General features: G+C 44.1%; 2 protein-coding genes across 3 annotated transcripts in view; one reads left to right on the top strand and one right to left on the bottom strand.

Moving 5' to 3' along the window:
* The window catches only part of LOC140491942 (spermatogenesis-associated protein 6-like), a 67,090-nt gene extending 57,487 nt beyond the window's left edge, over window positions 1–9,603 (bottom strand). Inside the window, exons 1-3 of the mRNA XM_072590437.1 lie at window positions 9,499–9,603; window positions 5,429–5,493; window positions 2,416–2,553 (exon numbers count right to left, since the gene is read on the bottom strand). Coding sequence (XP_072446538.1) covers window positions 2,416–2,553; window positions 5,429–5,476 — 186 coding nt within the window. The 5' untranslated portion in view covers window positions 5,477–5,493; window positions 9,499–9,603. The remainder of the gene's footprint in view (window positions 1–2,415; window positions 2,554–5,428; window positions 5,494–9,498) is intronic.
* plaa (phospholipase A2-activating protein) overlaps window positions 9,475–22,621 on the top strand; it is a 38,612-nt gene continuing 25,465 nt past the window's right edge. Inside the window, exons 1-2 of one of the 2 annotated variants that reach the window (XM_072590412.1) lie at window positions 9,475–9,709; window positions 20,866–20,985. In XM_072590412.1, the coding sequence (XP_072446513.1) occupies window positions 9,490–9,709; window positions 20,866–20,985 (340 nt within the window). In that variant the 5' untranslated portion in view covers window positions 9,475–9,489. Of the gene's footprint in view, window positions 9,710–20,791; window positions 20,986–22,621 lie in introns of both variants that reach the window. The other variant, XM_072590423.1, reaches the window with a different exon arrangement.

Raw genomic sequence — 22,621 nt, 5'->3', positions numbered from 1 at the left:
ACATTTCAATCACTCCCCCCTTCCCCCCCCCAACAACTCTCCTATGCCCCAAAGAAAACAACAAGTCTCTTCATAAACTAAAATGACCAACCCAGGCAATGTCCTGGCAAATCTCTACATCTTGTCCACTGCCACATCCATCTTATAATGTAGACTCCAAAACTGTACACAACATTCTAGTTGTGGCTTAACTAATGCTTTATACCTTCAACTGCCCTAACCTCTTCCCTTCCTTACTCCCTTTTTCCCCACTTCGATTCTCACCTCCCCATACATACGTACGTCCTTACCTGCCTTGAAGGTAGAATAACTTTACTGCTCTTAAAGTCTGTTCCTTGGCTAATAATGACAAATATCCCATAGGCCCTAGTTACCTGTCCCACTAACTTAAGGGACCAGAAGACATGCAAACCAAAGTCCTTTGGATCCTTGCTATTACCTAGGATCCGACTGCTCATCATCTATTCTCTCATCTTGTTTGTCCTGCCCAAGTGAATCTTGTCACACTTATTAGGATTGAACTCCATTTATCACTGATCAGCCCACGTAATCTGAACTGACCATCCTGTAATTTAAGGCTCTCCTCCTCACTATTTACCACACTACCAATTTTCATATCATCTGCAAACTTACTGATTAACCTTCTTACATTCAAGGAGGAGAAAGTGAGGACTGCAGATGCTGGAGATCAGAGTTGAGAGTGTGGTGCTGGAAAAGCACAGCAGGTTAGGCAGCAGATGAGGCCTGGAGAGTTGACGTTTCAGGCATAGCTCTTCACTTAGGCTTATGCCCAAAACGTCGATTCTCCATGTTCTCAGATGCTGCCTGACCTGCTGTGCTTTTCCAGCAACATCGCACCTCTAACATTAAAGTCTAAATAATTATGAAGTATTTCAAGAGGTTAGTCATGGCTCACATCAACTGCAGCCTACCAAGTTATCTTTATTGTTTGCAATTCGCCTATCAGTCACAGGTCCATAGCAGACGCCATTTCCTGGCCCTGCAATCATCCCTGGAAAATCTGGATCACAAGGATACCTACGTCAGGCTCCTACTTACTGACCAGAGTTCTGCCTTCAACACCATAATTCCAAACAAGCTCATCTTGATACTGAGACCTAGGTCTCAGCTTCTCTCCCCCCCCCCTTACAGGATCCTTGACTTCCTGACTGATAGACTGCAATCAGTAAGAATAGGCAACAACACTTCCTCCAACATAATCATGAACAGATGCCCCAAAAGACTGCATATTCAGCCCGCTACTATGCGCCTTATACACTCACAACTGCATGGCCAAATCCCACCCAAGCTCCATTTACAAATTTGCGGACGATACCACCATTGCAGGTCGCATCTCAAACAACAATGAGACAGAAGACAGGAAGGAGGTAGAGTGTTTAATCAGCATGATGGAAAGACAACAATCTTTCCACCAATGTCAGCAAAACAAAGAAGCTGGTCATTGACTTCAGGAAGCAGAGTGGAGAGCATGCCCCTGTCTGCATCAATGGTGCTGAGGTGGAAATGACTGAGAGCGTCAAGTTCCTGGGAGTGGTGATCACCAACAACCTGTCCTGGTCCACCCATGTTGATGTAATAGTCAAGAAAGCACAACAATGTCTCTACTTCCTCAGGGGGCTAAGGAAATACGGCATGTCCACAAGGACTCTTAGCAATTTCTATAAATGCATCACAGTGTAGCATGGCACCTACTCTTCCCAAGATCACAAGAAACTGCAGAGAGTTGTGAATATACGCAAACCAGTCTTCCATCCATTGACTCCATCTATATTTCACACTGCTTTGGGAAAGCAGCCAATATAATCAAAGACCTGTTCTAGCCTGATTATACTCTCTTCCACCCTCTTCTATTGGGCAGAAGATATAAAACGTTTGAATACACATACGAACAGATTCAAGAAACAGCTTCTTCCCCACTGTTTGAACTGGCTTTTGAACAGATCTGTCAAACGCTAATTCTGGTCTCACCCTGCATCTTCTTTGTGGCTGTAACACTGTATTCTGCACTCTGCTCTGCTACCCTGATGCACCCTTGTATGCTGCAATCTGCTGATGTGGCATGTAAAACAACATGTTTCACTGTATTTCTGTACATATGACAACAATAAAATTGAATCAAATGGTATAAAATATATTCAAATCCAACATACACTATGAAAAGTTCAATTCAAGCAGATAAAATACTTCAACATGCAAGAGAAAACATTACATATGTTTGGCATCTATTGCAATCCTGGAACATCCCATCACTTAGTCAAAGTATCTTTGAAGTATGTACATTGTTGTAATATGAAAATTCAGAGAAGGTTCAGCTTTGATTTTTGAGCTCAACCCCCCTGGAGTGGGAACTGAACCAGGACCTTTGTGACAACAGAAGTAGTTTTACGTACTCACCTTTTCAAATTGCAGACTTTCGTGAATAAGAAGTGGGAATACTGGCATGAAACATTTTGTTTTCCAGTACTGACCAAGCATACAAATATTGATATAGACTTCATCTTTCCTCGGCAACATCACACCAGGACAGGTTACCTAAAAGGAAACAAAAGCACAGTAACAGCTAAATGTGTAACTAAAATTTGAACATTTAAACGTGTCTTTTACATGTCCATATGTGAAGCAAGAACAAGTACTGAAATTCTCTTTTAAAATTTCGTATAATTGTTAAAATTAGATTAGATTCCCTACAGTGTGGAAAACAGGCCCTTTGGCCCAACAAGTCCACACCGACCCACTCCCCTAACTAATGCACCTAAAACTACGGGCAATTTAGCATGGCCAATTCATCTAACCTGCACATCTTTGGACTATGGGTGGAAACCGGAGCACCCGGAGGAAACCCACGCAGACAGAGGGAGAATGTGCAAACTCCACACAGACAGTTGCCCGAGGTGGGAATTGAACCCGGGTCCCTGGCGCTGTGAGGCAGCAGTGCTAACCACTGAGCCACCATGTTGCCCTCTTCAGACTTTATAAAGTCGTGATTCCACCAACATGTTCACTGAGAACGGCTTAAAATTTAACAACATTTTTTTCCCCCATCTTTTGAATCTTGAATACTGTGACAATTGTTAGTCCGTTCTGACTGGTCTATCAATCTCAGTGTCAATCACTTCACTGCTGCCTCATCATAATTGAATGCTGCTAAGGTCTATCATTATTGATGACCCACAGGTAGAGTCATATTGCAGGCATAGTGGGTGAAATTTTGCTCTTCGTGTTATCGCCGTCCTTTCCAGGAGTTTTTTTGGGGAGTGGTGGGGATGGCATTTTGGCATATGTAGAAATCCAGGCTCATGCTCTGGAAGTATTGGTTCAAATTCCAAGACAGATGGCGAAATTTGAATGAAATTAATTAATCTGGAGTTAAATGGTAATGGTAATTTGTCTAATGGTAATTTCTAAACTGTTAAAAACTCAGCCGGTCGCACTAATGTTCTTTAGTAAAGGAAATCAGCTACACTGGTTCAGTCTTCAGACAATGTCCCAGATATCACCATCAGCAGTCTGAAATAACATTGCTGCTAGACTGGGTCTGAGTCAGAAGATGAGGAAACCAACAGGAGCAAAACCTACTTGACCTCATGCTCACCAATCCATCTATTGCAGATGGACATGTTCAAAAGACTATCAGTTGCAATGACTACCATTGTGGAGATGTTGTCCTACCCTCTGTCATGCTGTCTTATCCTCCATTGTTCAAACTGATCAACCATCTCAAGACTTGGTATCCAACAGGCACTATGGACTATCGGCAGCAATCGAATTGTATTCAGTCATAAGCTCATAACCTCATGACCTGGCATATCCTCATTCTACCATGGTCACCAAGGCAAGGGATCAACCCTGGTTCAATGAAGAGTGCAGGAGAGCATGCCAGGAGCTGCATAGAAGGTGTTAACCTGGTGAAGCTACAACTCAAGATTGACTCCAAGCATGCTGCCTGTGCTGTTTGCCAACAGCCAAGCAATCCCACAACAAATATATCGACATGGACGGGTTGGACTGAAAAGGATCTGTTTCCATGCTGTACATCTCTATGACTCTATATGTAAGCTCTGTCTTCCTGCCACACCCAGTCATAAATGGTTAACAGATGGGCAATTAAACAACTCACTGGTAGAGGTGCTACAGCCATTCCCATCCCAAATGTTGGGGGATCCTAGCACACCTGCACAAAAGACAAGGCTAAAGTACTTACCAAAGATACAAAATAGATAATCAATCTCCTGGATGTCCCTGAATGCACAGATGCTCACCTTCAGCAAATTTGATTCACGCCAAGTGATAAACAAATGGGTGAAGTCACTGGACACTGCAAAGTGATGGGCTCCAACGACATTTTAGCAGTAGTTCCTGTAGACTTGTGCCACAGAATTAGCTACGCCAAGCTTTTCTAATATAGTGACAACACTTGCATCTACCAGAGCTGGGAATTAATTGACCACATATGTCCTGACTGCGAAGAGAGAAAGTATGAAATCTGGCCAAATACCACCATATCGGCCTCCTCTCAACTGTCAGTAAAGTGATGGAAAGTGTCACCAACAGTGCTATCAAGCAGCATTTGTTCACCAATCCCCTATTCACTGGATGCAAAATGTTAACTCTGATTTCTCCCCACAAATGCTGCCAGACCTGCTGAGAGATTCCAGCAATTTCTGTTTTTGTTTCTGATTTCCAGCAACTGCAGTTTTCTTCTGAATCACATAACATGGTTTTGCGTTTTGCACCCACTACCCATTCGCTGTGACCCTCACCTCTTATTATCACTTATTCAGTTTATTTTCTGTAATACCCTGGTATTCATAATCCCCTCATTTGTCTACCCCTTTCATCTCTCTGTCTGACTTCCATGTCCACCTATCTGCTCTCCTCTCCCACCCCACCCTTCAGCATAAATACCAGTACTTTGTAGCTGCTATTAGTTGTAGTGAGGAGTCATTTGACTCGAAACGTTAATTCTGCTTTCTTTCCACAGACCTGCTGAGTTTCGCCAGCAATCTCTATTTTTGATGCAAACAAGAAAGTATGAATATTGCTATAAAGTAGGAATACAAAAGAAGAACACGTTTATAATTAAGTACACATTTAAGAAAAAACAAAACTTGCGCTAGTGCCTATCCAGAGTCTCGAGAAAACAGCATTCTCGTTTTAAATAAACAGAAATTGCTGGAGAAACTCAGTAGGTCCGACAGCATCTCTGAAAGCACTTCAGAGTTTCTATTTTTTCTCCTTTTAAGCAATTTTTTTTCGAAAGATCGACTCCACAGTTGAATGCAATTCGTACATACTGGCTTGTTTCAGTACAAGCTAATAATTAAATCTTGAACATTATCTGAAGTTCGCTACTAGAACAAATATTTACGGTGTATCTGTAATTCTTAAATATACAGGAATATCTTACCGCGTGAATTTCAAGCTGAATAACACACTTGAGAACTTTTTGAGGCATTTTGCTGAAATACCGGTCTGGAGGGGAATAAAAGAATGTAAAATTAGCCACAATGCTGTGAAAATTAAGTTGCTAATTGCCAACTGATTGTTGCACTCACCGCTGCTCTGGGGAAACGACGCGTTTCCTTGGTGATTGAGCGAGTGACGCTTGATAAGAGTTTAAACACCGAAGAAAATGCAACAGAGCTTCAACACGCCATGAAAATTTTTTTAAAAGACGCTCGCAAATTTAATCTGACAGAGGTTCTCATTATTACCTCCTTGTACTTCCATCTTATTTAAAAGAAACCGGTACAAATCAAATCAGCAGCAACAGGTAATTATAAATTCACACCAGTATGTTTGTAAACATTGACACGGATAATATAAATCTAGCAAAACTGCAAAAGGGATAATGTGCAGTTCAGGAATCGTAACAGAACATCCCTGATTGGTCTTGGTGTAGATATGTTGTTATTGAACACCTCTGGGACTTATTAAACACCTGGGAATTAAACCCAGGTCTCCATTGCACTTCAAAAGCCCCTTCCAAGATTCACCATCTGCCACGGTAGGAATTGAGCCCATGACCCCAAGAGCATTAACCTCTAGTGGGTCAGTTAAATCAGTTGGCAATGCATAGTAATGCTAACAGCATAGATTCAATTTCCACACGGGCTGACTTTACCATGAAGGATTATCCTTCTCAAACTCTCCTCTCTCCTGAGGTGTGGTGATCCTCAGATTATACCACCACCTGTAGCCTCTCTCTCTCTCTCTTTCTCTCTATCCAACGAGAGAGTAGTCATGTGGTTCAATCGGGCTATGGGGAAATCCAGTGGCATTACCATGGTACTGGACTGAGTTAGCTGCTGTGTTTGAATTTGAAAGAATGAGAGGTGATCTCATTCAAATACATATGATTCTTAAAGTTTGATAGGAAGTTCCCCTTTATGGCAGAGCCTAGGGCTAGAGGACACAGTCTCAGAATAAAGGGACACTATTTTATAATTAATTAAGAGTCTCTGGAACTCCTTGCCACAGACATCTGCAGGGTGGGCAGAGTCATAGAAGCAGACCCTTTAGAATTAGAATCCCTACAGTGTGGAAACAGGTCATTCAGCCCAACAAGTCCAAACTGACCCTCCAAAGAATATCCTACCCAAACCCATTACTGTACATTTACCCCTGACTAATGCACCTCACCTACACATCCCTGAACACTATGGGCAACTTAGTATGGCGAACACAGAGGAAACCCACACAGACATGGGGAAAACGTGCAAACTCCATACAGACACCCAAGGCTGGAATCGAACCCAGGTCTATGGTACTGTGAAACAGCAGTGCTAACCACTGAGCCACCATGCCACTCTAACTTTAGTCCAACTCTTCCATGCTGACTAGCCATCCTAATCTGACCTAGTCCCATTTGCTAGCATTTGGTCTTTAATCCCGCTAAACCTTTCATTTCATATACTTATCCAGATGCATTTTAAATATTGTAATTGTATCTGCCTTCACCACTCCCTCTGGCAGTTCGTTCCATACATGCACCATCCTCTGCATGATAAAGTTACCCCTCAGGTCCTTTTAAAATCTTTCCCCCCTCACCTTAACCTATGCCCTCTAGTTTCATTGATGTAAAATGTTCAAGCCCTAGCACAGCCTTCTGTTAGACTCCACTTGTCACATTCTGCAAATCAAATAAAAACTGACATATACATATTGTTTTCTATCAGCCAGACAATCTTCTTTCCATGTTAATATGCATCCTCCTAAACTATGAACCTTTACTTCCCACAATGACCTTTGGTGTGGCATTTTATCAAATGCTTTCTGGAAATGCATGTATAGTCCATCTAAAGGCACCCCTTTATCCACAGTGAATGTTACTCCTTTTGATATTTTCTAATCAACCTTTTCAGGGATACTTCTTCACATCTCTGGATTAGATGGGACTTGAACCTGTGCCTCCTGGCTCAGAGGTAGGGACACTACCACTGTGCCTCAACAGCTCATGTTATGACATTTTTTCAATAAACTCCAATCCTAGTGTATATTAAGGGTGAGTGAGATAGCTGCTTGATCAGTTGTGGAATTTGAAGGTTATGGGGTAAAGGTCAGAAAAGAGAACATGATGAGTGTCACATCAAAGGTTAAAGTGAAAAGGCAAGAAAGTGGCTGTGAAGAGTGTCAGGTCAAGAGTTAAGTGGAAAAGGGCAGAAAAGTTGCCTTGAGCTTCAGGGGTTACAGAGAAAGTGGCAGGAAAGTGGGTGTGAGGATTGTCTGATCAAGGGTATGAGGGAAGGGCAGAAAATGGACAATGAAGAGTGTGTCAAATTAAAGATAATGTGGAAAAGGGCAGAAAGGTGGATGTGAGGAATGTTGCATGAAGGGTGATGGGGAAAGGGGCAGGAAAGTGGACGTGAGTTTTGGATCTAGGGTTAAAGGGAAAGAAAAGGCAGAAAGTGGATATGAGAAATTTGGATAAAGAGTTAAGGGAAAAGGGGCCGCAAACTTGATATGAGTAGTTTTGGATCTAGGGTCGCAGGATATAGGGCAGGAAAGTGAATTTGAGGATTGTCAGATTAAGGATTATAGGGAGAGTGGACGTGAAGAGGGTGTGAAATTAAAGGTTAAGGGGTAAAATGCAGGAAAGTGGATATGAGTTTTGGTTCTCGGGTTCAGGGGGAAAAAGCATTAAAGTGAATACAAGTACATACAAGATGATCACAGTAGACTGGTAAACAGTGGAAGCCTTTTTCCTAGGATGGTGATGTCAGCTTGTATGAGGGGGATTGAGCGTCAAATTCAGGTGTAATAGATTTAAGACAGATGTCAGAGGCAAGTTCTTTATCAGAGAGTGGTAAGGGCATGGAATGCCCTGCCTGTCAATGTAGTTAACTCAGCCATATTAGTGAAATTTAAACAATCCTTGGATAAGCACATGGATGATGATGGGATAGTGTAGGGGACGAGCTGAGAATAGGTCGGTGCAACATCAAGGGCCAAAAGGCCTGTTCCGCGCTGTATTGTTCTACGTTCTATGGATATGAGAAGTGTTGGAGAAGGGTAAAGGGGCATAAAATAGATGTGAAGGATATTGGTAAAGGGTTGTGGGTTAAAGGGGCAGGAAAGTGGACATGAGTTTTGGACCTAGGGTTAAGGGGAAAGAAAAGGCATGAAAGTGGAGTGTTAGATAAAGTGTCAAAGGAAAAGGGACAGAAAAATGGATGTGAAGGATATTGGTAAAGGGTAAATGGGCAGGAAAGAGGACATGAGTTTTGGATCTTGGGTTAAGAGGAAAGAAAAGGCATGAAAGTGGAGTGTTGGGTAGTGTTAAGGGAAAAGGGGCAGACAATGGATGTGAAGGATATTGGTAAAGGATAAGGAAAGTGGATGTGGGGAATGTTATATCAATCATGATTGGGGCTGGAGGGGCTGAGTTACTGCTGTTGCTGTTGGCTATGAGTTTTACCTGTGCTCAGTCAGTGTATGGAGTGATGGAGGGAGTGATGGAGGGAGGGAGTGATGGAGGGAGTGATGGAGGGAGGGAGTGATGGAGGGAGGGAGGGAGTGATGGAGGGAGGGAGGGAGTGATGGAGGGAGGGAGGGATGGAGGGAGGGAGGGGGGAGGGGAAGCTGCTCCCAAGTCGGTCCTCCGAGCCTCTAGATGTCGGTGCGGCCTCACTCCCAAAACCTCTCCTTCACCTTCCCCTCCCCCCCCTCACCAAAAACTTCCCAACTTCACACCGAATAAAAAATATAAAAACTCCCTCACCTCCGTTAATTTACTTTCAACAAACAAATAGCGGAATGAACCTTTGTGCCCCCCGTCCAGAAATTAATAAAATCGTCAAGCTTTGGTGACGGTTACCATGGCGACGACCCCCTGACCCGTCGATAATTGTTAACGCATTTATCTTTTAAAAAATTAAAATGTGTGGCCGCCTTCCCCGTGTTTATTTGTGGGGGGTAGGGAGGAGATAGGGTGAGGTTTGAGGTGTTTTATTTTTATTTTTATTTTTGATGTTTTACCTCACGGTTGGACGGGAAGGGGGCGGCGGTTCCCAGGAGGCCGGCGGACACTGGCAGGACAGGCCGACATGGCGTCGTCCGCCTTCAGGCTCAGCTGCTCCCTCGCCGGGCACCAGATGGATGTCAGGGGGCTGGCCGCCACCCTGCACCCGGCCGGCGCCTTCGTGTCCGTGTCCCGGGACCGCACGGCCCGGGTCTGGGCGCCCCACAGGTAAACACGCCTGAAGGTTAGGCGGCGGCTGCTAGGCCCCGCCACAGGGAGCGGCACTCACTGATGAGTTGACAATTTGGAGACTCACTCGCTCTGTGTATTTGGGGTGATTACATATCGGCGAGGAAGTGAGATTGGAGCGAGTTGGGATTAGGAGTGGCTGACTGGGAGGGTTGGGATTGGGGGCTATTTAGGATTGAAAATGGAGTTGATCAGGGGGTGGGTTAGGATTGAGAATGGGGTTGATCTGGGGGGGGTGTGGGTTGGGATTGAGAATGGGGTTGATCGGTGGGGGGTGTGGGTTAGGATTGAGAATGGGGTTGATCGGGGGGAGGGTGTGGGTTAGGATTGAGAATGGGGTTGATCAGGGGGTGGGTTAGGATTGAGAATGGGGTTGATCAGGGGGTGGGTTAGGATTGAGAATGGGGTTGATCAGGGGGTGGGTTAGGATTGAGAATGGGGTTGATCAGGGGGTGGGTTAGGATTGAGAATGGGGTTGATCAGGGGGTGGGTTAGGATTGAGAATGGGGTTGATCGGGGGGGGGAGTGTGGGTTAGGATTGAGAATGGGGTTGATCGGGGGGGGAGTGTGGGTTAGGATTGAGAATGGGGTTGATCGGGGGGGGGAGTGTGGGTTAGGATTGAGAATGGGGTTGATCGGGGGGGGGAGTGTGGGTTAGGATTGAGAATGGGGTTGATCGGGGGGGGAGTGTGGGTTAGGATTGAGAATGGGGTTGATCGGGGGGGAGTGTGGGTTGGGATTGAGAATGGGGTTGATCGGGGGGGGTGTGGGTTGGGATTGAGAATGGGGTTGATCGGGGGGGAAGTGTGGGTTGGGATTGAGAATGGGGTTGATTGGGGGAGGGGAGTGGGTTGGGATTGAGAATGGGGTTGATCGGGGGAGGGGAGTGGGTTGGGATTGAGAATGGGGTTGATCGGGGGAGGGGAGTGGGTTGGGATTGAGAATGGGGTTGATCGGGGGAGGGGAGTGGGTTGGGATTGAGAATGGGGTTGATCGGGGGAGGGGAGTGGGTTAGGATTGAGAATGGGGTTGATCGGGGGTGTGGGTGAGGATTGAGAATGGGGTTGATCGGGGGGGGAGTGTGGGTTAGGATTGAGAATGGGGTTGATCGGGGCGGGGGGGAAGTGTGGGTTGGGATTTAGAATGGGGTTGATCGGGGGGTGGGTTGGGATTGAGAATGGGGTTGATCGGGGTCGGGGGGGGGAGTGTGTGTTGGGATTGAGAATGGGGTTGATCGGTGGGAGTGTCGGTTGGGATTGAGAATGGGGTTCGATCGGGGGTGTGGGTTAGGATTGAGAATGGGGTTGATCGGGGGGATGGGGGTGTGGGTTAGGATTGAGAATGGGGTTGGTCGGGGGGAGTGTGGTTTGGGATTGAGAATGGGGTTGATCGGTGGGAGTGTCGGTTGGGATTGAGAATGGGGTTCGATCGGGGGTGTGGGTTTGGATTGAGAATGGGGTTGATCGGGGGGGTGGGGGTGTGGGTTTGGATTGAGAATGGGGTTGATCGGGGGGGGTGGGGGTGTGGGTTTGGATTGAGAATGGGGTTGATCGGGGGTGTGGGGGTGTGGGTTGGGATTGAGAATGGGGTTGATCGGGGTGGGGTGGGGGTGTGGGTTGGGATTGAGAATGGGGTTGATCGGGGGAGTGGGGGTGTGTGTTAGGATTGAGAATGGGGTTGATCGGGGGTGTGGGGGTGTGGGTTAGGATTGAGAATGGGGTTGATCGGGGGGGAGTGTGGTTTGGGATTGAGAATGGGGTTGATCGGGGGGAGTGTGGTTTGGGATTGAGAATGGGGTTGATCGGGGGGAAGTGTGGTTTGGGATTGAGAATGGGGTTGATCGGGGGGAGGTGTGGGTTGGGATTGAGAATGGGGTTGATCGGGGGTTGGGGGTGTGGGTTTGGATTGAGAATGGGGTTGATCGGGGGGGTGGGGGTGTGGGTTGGGATTGAGAATGGGGTTGATCGGGGAGGAGTGTGGGTTGGGATTGAGAATGGGGTTGATCGGGGTGGAGTGTGGGTTGGGATTGAGAATAGGGTTGATCGGGGGGCATGGGGGTGTGGGTTAGGATTGAGAATGGGGTTGATCGGGGGGGTGGGGGTGTGGGTTTGGATTGAGAATGGGGTTGATCAGGGGGGGTGGGGGTTGGGATTGAGATTGAGAATGTGGTTGATCGGGGGGGTGGGGGTGTGGGTAGGATGGAGAATGGGGTTGATCGGGGGGGTGAGGTTGTGTCGGTTATGATTGAGAATGGGGTTGATCGGGGTGGAGTGTGGTTTGGGATTGAGAATGGGGTTGATCGGGGGGAGGTGTGGTTTGGGATTGAGAATGGGGTTGATCGGGGAGGAGTGTGGGTTGGGATTGAGAATGGGGTTGATCGGTGGGAGGGTGTGGGTTAGGATTGAGAATGGGGTTGATCAGGGGGTGGGTTAGGATTGAGAATGGGGTTGATCAGGGGGTGGGTTAGGATTGAGAATGGGGTTGATCTGGGGGGGTGTGGGTTGGGATTGAGAATGGGGTTGATCGGTGGGGGGTGTGGGTTAGGATTGAGAATGGGGTTGATCGGGGGGCGGGGGTGTGGGTTGGGATTGAGAATGGGGTTGATCGGTGGGGGGTGTGGGTTAGGATTGAGAATGGGGTTGATCGGGGGGTGGGGGTGTGGGTTAGGATTGAGAATGGGGTTGTTCGGGGGGGGGTGGGGGTGTGGGTTAGGATTGAGAATGGGGTTGATTGGGGGTGTGGGTTAGGATTGAGAATGGGGTTGATCGGGGGGGGGTGGGGAGTGTGGATTTGGATTGAGAATGGGGTAGATCAGGGCATTAGTTGGGATTGAGAATGGGGTTGATTAGGGGATGTGTGGAATTGAGAATGGGGTTGATTCGGTGCGAGTTGGAATTGGGAATGGGGTTGATCGGGGGACTGGTTGGGATTGAAAATGGGTTTGATTGGGGACGGATTGGGGTTGTGAATGGGGTTGATCGGGGGACGAGTTGGGATTGAGAATGGGGTTGATCAGGGGATCGGTTGGAATTGAGAATGGAGCTGTTAGGTACTCGTAGGGATTGACAACGGGGTTGGTCAGTGGTGAGATTTGGGGCAGGATTCGGGTCCAGAGTTGGTCTGATTGGGAATGATCTGCAATTGTGAGTGGGGTGATTGGTCATGATTAGGATTGAGTTGAGTTTGGGATGGGCTGGTTGTGGGTGGAAATCACACCTGATATTAGCACATGGGTGCTAATATTTCCTTTTAAATAATGCCACGAGAACATAAAAAGTAGGAACAGGAGTTGGCCATTCAGCTTCTCGAACCTGCTCTGCCATTCAATCGGATCTAGGCTGATCCAAAACTTTAATATCTATTTTCCTGCCCATTACCCTATAACCTTTGAATTCTCTGACTAGTCAGAGAATTCAATCACTCTCTGTCTTAAATATACACAAGGACTCTGCCCTCACAGATCTCTGTGGCAAAGATCCTCAATCTTCTGAGAGAACAAATTCTTCAGTGGTCTGCTCTCAAATTGGAGGTCATGGTTTTAAATTGAGAAGTAAAAACAGATGAGGAGAAAATATTTCTTTCAAAGGGATAGTGATTGTGTGGAATTTGCTACCATAGCGTGTGGTAGACTTTCCTGCACTAGTCTCATATTCCTTGATTTCCTTTTGTACCCTAAAATCCATTGATATTTGTGTCGGAAATACTCATCGACTAAGTATCAAAGTTCTCCAGAGTATAAAACTCTTAAGATTTGCTATCCTTTGAATGAATAGACTTCATTCCTCTTTTCCATTTCCAAACGGGTAAACTATTTTGAGTAAATTTAGGGAGAAGATGGACAATTTTTAAATGAATATTAGATTGAAGGATTGTGGAGAACATGCAGGAAAACAGAGGTGAGACTAAATGAGATTAATTATGATTGTATCAAATGGAGGAACAGGCTCAAGGAGAAACCGACTAACCACAGACATATACTATAAGCCCACCGACTGCCAAAGCTACCTAGATTACACCTCCTCCCACCCAGCCTCCTGTAAAAATGGTATCCCTTATTCCCAATTCCTCAACCTCTGCCACATCTGTTCCTACGATGACCAATTCTACCTCCAGAAAGTCCCAGATGGCCTCCTGCATTCCCATGTGGCTGACTATGCCTTCCAAGCACACCTCTTCCACTCCACACACCACTGCCCTTGAACCGTACCCCTTCCAACAGCAGGACAGAACCCCCGTCCCCTGGTCCTCACCTTCCACCCCACCAACCTCTGCATACATCACATCATCCTCCACCACTTCTGCCATCTCCAAGCAGACCCCACCACCAAAGATATATTTCCCTCCCTACCCCAATCAGCGTTCCGGAGAGGCCCTTCCCTCCAAGAGTCCCTCCTCAGGTCCGCACCTCCCACCAGCCCACGCCCCCACTCCTGGCACCTTCCCCCGCCACTGCAGGAAGTGCAAAGACTGGGCCCACACTACTCTCGTCACCTCTGTCCAAGGCCCCAAGGGATCCTTCCACATCCTGTACCTCTACCAATGTCACCTACTGCATCTGTTGCACTCGGTGTGGTCTCCTCTACATTGGGGAGACAGCACACCTTCTTGCGGATTGTTTCAGAAAACATCTCTGGGACACCCGCACCCCTCCAACCCCACCGCCCCATGACTGAACACTTAACCTCCCCTTCCCACTCTATCAAGGACATGCACATTCTGGGCGTCCTCCACCGCCAAACAGTTACCACCCGACGCCTGGAGGAAGAACGCCTCACATTCCACCTTGGAACCCTGCAACCACACGGGACAAATGTGGGTTTCAACAGCTTCTTCATTTCCCCCCCCCCCCCCCCCCCCCTCCCCATTATCCTAGTCCGAAGCTTCATCCATCTACTGCTTGTTCAGCTACCCACCCCACTCCCCTCCTATTTATCTTTCAGCCCTGGACCACAAGCCTCATCCCTGATGAAGGGCTTATGCACGAAACATCAATTCTCCTGCTTCTCGGATGCTGCCTGACCTGCTGTGCTTTCCCAGCAATACACTCTCAACTCCTCCAAGACTGGCCATTATCAAGTCTGACTACTTACACCTGCATAGCATCACCTAACGTCTCACCGCTGTTTGCAGCTCATCTGCTGAAACCGTCATTCTTATCTGCATTTCCTTTAGACTTGACTATTCCCACACAATCCTAGCTGATCTTCTGCATAGTCCCCTTTGCAAACTTGAGGTCATCCAAACCTTTGTCCATATATTAATTTGCAGCAAATCCCAATCTCCAGTCACCCACTGACCTATATTGCTATTGGTCACAGAGCATTTTAATTTTAGAGTTCTCATCTTTGATTTCAAATCACTCTGTGGTGTCACCCTTCCTTATCTCTGCCATCTTTTTAAGCCCTCCATCTTTCTGAAATACTTTGCTCATCTAATTTTGGCCTTTTGAGTATCACTGATTTTTAATTCCTCCAACACTTGTGATCATGCCTTATGCATTGTGATCATGTCCTCGCCTCGAGATGTGGTGAACTCTTCCAACCCTCACTACCTCTCTGCTTGCAATTGTCCTTTGAAACACTACTTTTAAAAAGTATATCTTTGAGGAAGCTTTTGGTCACTTGATCTAATATCTCCTTACATATCACCATGGTTTGTGCTATGAAGTCATAGAAAAAGACCCTTTGACCCATCTCATCTGCTCTGGTCAAAACCAACCACCTGACTATGCTAACCCCATTACCCAGCACTTAGCATATAGCCTTGTACACCTCAGCACCACAAGTGCACATTTAAATACTACTGAAATGGTATGAGGGTTTCTGCCTGTACTCCCTTGCTGGCAGTGAGTTCCAAATTCCCGTCACCCTTTGGATCGAAAGTTTTTTCCTCATGTTGCCTCTAAACCTTCTTACCTTGATTCCAAGCCCCTTCCTGAAGAAGGGCTTATGTCCGAAACGTCGATTCTCCTGCTCCTTGGTTACTGCCTGGCCTGCTGTGTTTTTCCAGCACCACATTTTTCAACTCTATGCTCCTTGGTCATTGATCCCTCCATCAAGGGGAAAAGTGTGTTCCTGTCTATCCTACCTGTGCCTCTCAAAACTTAATGCATCTCAATTATGTCCCCTCTCTGTCTCCAGTGCTGTAAGGAAAACAACCCCAGTCTGTCAAATAAATAACTGAAACTCTCCACCCCCAGCAACATCCTGGTGAATCTCATCTGCACAGTCTTCAATGCTATCCTTCCTATAATGTGAATTTCAGAACTGCACACAACACTGTAGCTGTGGCCTAACCAATGTTCTTTAAAGTTCCAGCATAACCTCCCTGCTTTTTAACTCAGTGCTGTGACTAATAAAGACAAGTATACCATATATCATCTTATGCACTTTAACAACCTTTCCTGATACCTGAGGGAGTGGTGAACATGTAGACGAAGGTTCTACTTTTCATTATTTATTCTATTGCCATGTTAGTTCTGCTTAAGTGCATCACCTCACATTACCCAGACTGAATTCCATTCCACTGATCTGCTCTGTTATCTATGACTGTCTTCACTATTTAATACCCACCTTTTTTTGTATCATTTTTGAACTTCCTGGTCGATCTTCCTGTATTCCAGTCTAAACCACATACAGCAAGGGCTCCCAACACAGACCTCTGTGGGATCCCATTGGACACGTACTTCCAGTCGGAAAAAAACACCCACAACCATCACCCTCTGCTTCCTGCCACTCGGAAAATTATGGATCTAATTTGGCAAATTTCCTTGGATTGCGTGGGCTCTTACCTGCACTATTAGTCTTCATGTGGGGCTCTATCAAAAGCCTGGCTGAAGTCCAAGTTGACTACATCAAAGCATTGCCCTCATCTAAGTTGGTTAGATGTGAACTCCCCTGAACAAAATCATGTTGACTGTTCTTGATTGATCCTTGCCTCTCCAAGTAATTCTGTCCTTCAGAATTGCCTCTAAACTTTTCCCCACTCCCGAAGTTAGACTAAGTGGCCTGTAGCATCCTCGTTAAAAATCACACAACATAAAAATCATAACACCAGTTTATAGTCCAACAGGTTTATTTGGAAGTACTAACTTCCAGAGCACTGCTCCTTCATTGGGTATCTATGGTGCAGGATTATAAAACACAGAATTTATACCAAAAGATCACAGTGTCATGCATGCAACTGATATGATATATTGAACAAACCTAGATTGCTGTTAAGTCTGTTATCTTTTAGAATGGGTTGCAGGTTACGGTTTATTAATATGTAAATCACAGAACTTCTTTCAAATCACATTCTTGAGATAATTTAAGTTGACATCACAGCTCAGACAATGCATTAATGGTGTGAGGTTAGAGCCAGTCTGTATCCTAGTCTTGAGTCAGACTGGTTCTGTTTCCAAATTAATAAAATGTTACATGGATTGACTGCCTGCAGATTTTGTTCAAAAAGCATACAATAGAATGTATCTGCAAATGCAAATTCTCCCCATAGACTTGTATATAGGTGTGTGCATGTGAGGGAGAGAGAAGGAGTGCATGTGTGTCTGTTGGGGAGGGTGTGTGTCTGAAAGTGAGCATGTACGAGAGAGGGTCTCCGTGAGTCTGAGAGTATCTAAGAGTGTGAGTGTTTGAGAGCGTGTATAGTGTATCGGAGTCGCCTGTAGTGTGACATGAGCCCAAGGTCCTGGTTGAGGCCATCCTCATGGGTACCGAACTTGGCTATCAGCCTTAGCTTGGCCACTGTTTGTTGGTATCCTGAAGTCTGCCATGGAAGAATGAGCCAAAGCCTGCAACCCATTCTAAAAGATGACAGACTTAACAGCAATCTAGGTTTGTTCAATGTATCATATCAGTTGCATGCGTGATACTGAGATCTTTTGCTATAAATTCTGTGTCTTATTATCCTGCTCCACAGCTCCCTGATGAAGGAGCAGTGCTCAGAAAGCTAGTACTTCCAAATAAACCTGTTGGACTATAACCTGGTGTTGTGTGATTTTTAATCTGTCCAACACTGGCGCCTCCCTATCATTGTAGCTTGCTAGTTCATCATTTGTTCACTTCTTGGAATATTGGAGCCACATTGGCTAGTCCTTTGGCACCTGTTCTGAGGCCAGAGAGGAATCGAAATTTTCTGCATTGCCTGTGCTATTTCTTCCCGTCCTTTATTAAACCTGTGTTACATTTCATCTGGCCCTGGAGATTTATTTACTTGTAAGTGTGTCAGAACACTCAGAACCTCTGAATATGCTAATTTCTTTAATTGTATCATGGACCATCTCCTTGATTTCTATATGCATATTGTCTCTCTGACTACTTAACACCGACTCAGTTGTTCTTTTAGAACCCTACCTACGTCCTCTGGCCCCACATGCAAATTACCACTGTGGCCCTTAATTGGCACTTCTCTTTCCCTTGTTATCACTTCACCAGTGGTTTTCTTTTGTTTTACTTGCAGTATCCTTTCATTTCCCTTGAGCTCTCCTAATTTTTAAATTTCCTCTTTCACATTCTGTATTCCTCTATGGCGTCTGCTATTTTGAGCCCTTTGGTATCTGTCATTAGCCTCCCATTTTCTCCTAATCCAACGCTATATATCCCTTTCTTCAGTCTTCATAGGAATTGATGGTCCAGTCCTATGTGTCCATATTTCCTTCTTGAATGCATCCCACTGTTCTGAGACAGATTTATCCAATGTGCTCCAAATCCAATGTGGCCAAATTATGTCTGATCTTATTAAAATCAACCTTTCCACAGCTGAGAACTTTCAGGCCCTTTTCCTTCACATTTTGAATCTAATGGAGTCACGATTGCTGCCTACAAATTGAACCCCCACTGATATATATTTGTCTGGCTTTACTTCCTAAAATAAAGTCCAGGACCTGTCCCCTCTCTTCTACGGTCTTCAATATACTGGCTTAAAAAGCTGTCCTTTTTAAGAATTCTGCTTTCTCTAAACCTTTCATTCTATGACTACTCCAGTTAAGTGCGTCACTTTGTAACGTGAAAGGTGGTGTATAGATATGAACTGTTATTTTTGCAAGAATGGATGGACTTTCCAATGACTTCTCTCAAGTGTTGATGATTTCTCATGTAAAAAGTGAGCATGCTAATTGTGAATCTCCTTAACTGACCATTGATGGGTGGTATTAAAATTTGACATAGTCTTAAAGGCATCTAACATACCCCATAGTTGCTTTCAATTCACTAACTAGTGCTGGATATGACAGCGGATCAGACCGCATCCATGGAGAGACAGCAAGCTAACATTTTGAATCTAGATTACTCTTCATCAGCGCTGAAGTGAGGTGTGGAGGGGACAGCATTTATGCTGTAGTTTGCAGGGTGATGCGTGTAGGGTGCATGTCCTGCTCGCATGCCTGCAAATCTTTCTTCTGCATGCTGCAGTGTTCTGATGCAAACTGCAGCAATATCCACCAATATCACATTTTTAGGCTAGGCACTTTACAGCCTTCTGGACTTAATTTGAGTTCAACAGCTTCAAATTGTGAACTGTTTCTTCCTTTTCTTTTTGCTTGTTACATTCTGTCATCATGTCATCTTTCCCCTCCTCCCTCCCATTAGGACTGCCTGTCTTTTTTAAGTTTGGAGAAGAAACACCATTGTTCTGTCATTCTCGCATTCTAATCACTCCGTCTGAACTATCAACCTCTTTTCTCTACCAGTACCTTAGATCCACAAAATCCACCATCCCTGCCCCCCAACTATAGCATAACTGCTGTCCCCTCCACACTTCATTTCAGCTCTGAAGGGTCATCTAGACTTGAAATGTTAGCTTGTTCTCTCTGCATGGATGCTGTCTGACCTGCTGTGATCTTTAGCATTGATTGTTTTCAGTACAGATTCCAACACCTGCAATAATTTTCTCTGATAGTTAATTAATTGTTGTGTGCTGTCCTGGACAGATTGTGGAAACAATTTTGAGCAGATAAAATGGCAATCTCAATTGTCTTTTGAATGTGATAAATTAAAGGACCATTGTGTAGAATACAGAACATTGGAGATTTGGCTTGCACAAAAAGGTTTTCTACACTTTAGCTTGTAAGTCTACAATTGAAGTGAACAATAAATGTTGAAGCTATTTGCATGAGAACTGTAAGATGTTAACCAATAGAACATCACGCAGAATCACAAGAGGAGGCCATTCAGTCTGTCATAACTGGCCAATTCTCTGAAAGAACAAGGTACCTAGTGATGCTTAGCAACCTTCTTCACACATCTCCTGTTCAGATAATAATCAGATTCCCTGTTGCATGCCTTATTTCAACCTGTCTTCACTGCAATCTCCAAGTAACCATAAGTGGAATGAAAACATTTTCTGTCTCTATTAGTTCTTTTGCCAATTAACTTTACCCTCTTGTTCTCAATTCTTCTACCAATTGGAGTAGGTTGTCTTTCCCTGTATATTCTCTTCACACATTACTTAACCTTCTAATCTCAGATTAGGTGGCTAATATGTTATTAATGTGCTGATTTTAGCTGAAGAATAGATGAAGATCTTTGGTTAACTTTAACCTTCATTATCAGAGAGCTGTAAATCAGCCTGGCTTCTTTCAGTGTAAGAAATCAACTGACACATTTTGATGCCAGTTAGATGTAATCCTTGTTGGTCATTTTAGGATAGGCTTTTATGTGTGTTTTTTTTGTCTATCCTCTGTGCAACCTAGTAATAATATCATTCACTTTTCAATGACCATAATGGGAGCCATTTTCATTTCATAGGTTCTGTTTTTGATCTCAGGATGCATAAACTTATTAATACTGTTTGTTTCTCTTATTCAAATAATGCTATGACCTCACAAAAACAAAAAAAAATTGCAGATGCTGTAAATCAGAAACAAAAACAACTTCTGTTTTTGTTAATACTATAACCTTGTTTTGAATATCGCTGTCCAAACTAGTAGAGTGTACGTTAACTTACATTGTGAATATATTAGAATTTTTTTGGGCAATTCTTTATCATTAGATATTAATAATGTTTACAGTTTGAGTCATTATCTCAATTTGGTCTGAAAATTTAACTGGATTGCTTCTATTTCAGTCCAAACAGGGGCTTTACACAGATGCATTGTATGAATGGACATTCAAATTTTGTGTCCTGTGTGTGCATCATAGCTCCCAATGACACATATCCTCGTGGACTAATTGTAACTGGAGGAAATGACCATAACATTTGTGTTTTCACATTGGATAGCCCGGCACCATTGTACATTCTAAAGGGGCATAAAAATACAGGTAGGCATTTGTTATACATTATTTCAGAATGTGTCCATTGCTTGTTTGCAGTAATCCATTAAAGTCCACAGCAAATGTAGATATTTATAGGAAAGGAATTTGTTTGTCGTAGTTTTATGAATCACCCTCATGCTGCAATAACGGTAGGAAAGTTTGTCGATAATTGGGATATAAGTTTGACTTATTGAACTTTTCAAAATTGCTTTAAATTTTATGAACTTCAGCATCACAAGCTAGAAGATTGAGTTGTTATAACACCAAGTTGAAAGCATACTTGTTTTGGAGGTTAATTGGTTCTTAGCTCATTTTAAAAAAATCAAACAAATGATTACAGAATTTGTACTGATTTGCTATCATTTTCATCTGTATTTTCCCTTTGTTTCAGAAAGTTCTTATTATGTTTCACTGGACCTAGTATTTTTACTATGCCTTCTCCCAAGTTTTTGCAGGCTGTATCAACTTTAGATATTACCACAGTAAGAGGAGATGGTATGGTGGTAATGGCACTGGACTAGTAATTGAGAGACCCTTGCTAATGTTCTGGGAGCATAGGTTCAAATTTCATCAACTGACAGGATTTGAATTCAATAAAAATCTGGAGTTACAAGCTAGTCTAACGGTAATCTTGTCTGTTGTTGTAAAACATGGCAGACTGACTAATTCCTTTTTAGGGAAGGTAATCTGTTTCATAGTCTACCCTAATTGTGACTACAGACCCAAACCAAGGTGGTTGACTCTTAACTGACCTCTGAGATGGCCTAGATTTCAAGGGTAACAAGAGATGGGCAACAATGCTTGCTTTGCCAGCAATGCCAACATCGCACACAAGAATCTATCTTTTAAAAAAAGTAGTCTGATTCAACGTTTGCCTCCAGTTCATGCACAATTTCTGTTGAAAATTATAGATAAGAGAAACTCTGGCTGTTTTTGATTTCTCTGTCCTTTTTATCTGCTTTGTTCTCTAGACTTGATTGAAAATATTTATTCTGGTTTTACTATGTCCCAGTTATTAAATATCATCTTGTTCTGTCTGACTCTGTACTACTAGTAAGCAATGAGGATGCTGCTCATATTTGTGATCTATTCAGTAAAATTTATCTGCTTTTACAGTTTCTTCTTTACAAAAGGTATTTATCATTTGGATGAAATTAAGTTTGTAAGAAACTGCATGTTTAGTCGAGCCACATAAAATTGATGTCAAAGTAGTTATATGGTTGTGTCCGCTGTGGACAGGGAATGATTAAAAGATGGGCACTTTCAAATTTCAGCAAGGTAACCACAATGTTAAAAGAATTAGAAGAGCAAGTAGTTTTATATGTAGAGAAATAGAACGCAAATGTAAAGAGGTAATAACATGACATCGAGAATAATACAAGCCAGTTTTTTTCCAAAAATGAAGTGCCCCACTCCTTGCCATTATACTTACAAACTGCACATAAAATTAGTGTGTCCAAACAAGGTGTGGACGAGCCAGTGTTGGTATCTGAGTGGACAAAATTCCAAATAAATCTGATGGAGTATAACCAGGTGTTGTGACTTTTTTAAAACTATATTATACAGTATGGCCTACAAGACAAAGGTCAGGAGTGTGATACTGACTTATGTTTATTTGCACGACTAATTCCTGCACTGCCTG

The sequence above is a fragment of the Chiloscyllium punctatum genome, chromosome 2 (genome assembly GCF_047496795.1).
Source record: "Chiloscyllium punctatum isolate Juve2018m chromosome 2, sChiPun1.3, whole genome shotgun sequence".
NCBI lineage: Eukaryota > Metazoa > Chordata > Chondrichthyes > Orectolobiformes > Hemiscylliidae > Chiloscyllium > Chiloscyllium punctatum.
This window is presented reverse-complemented; position numbering and strand designations above follow the sequence as displayed.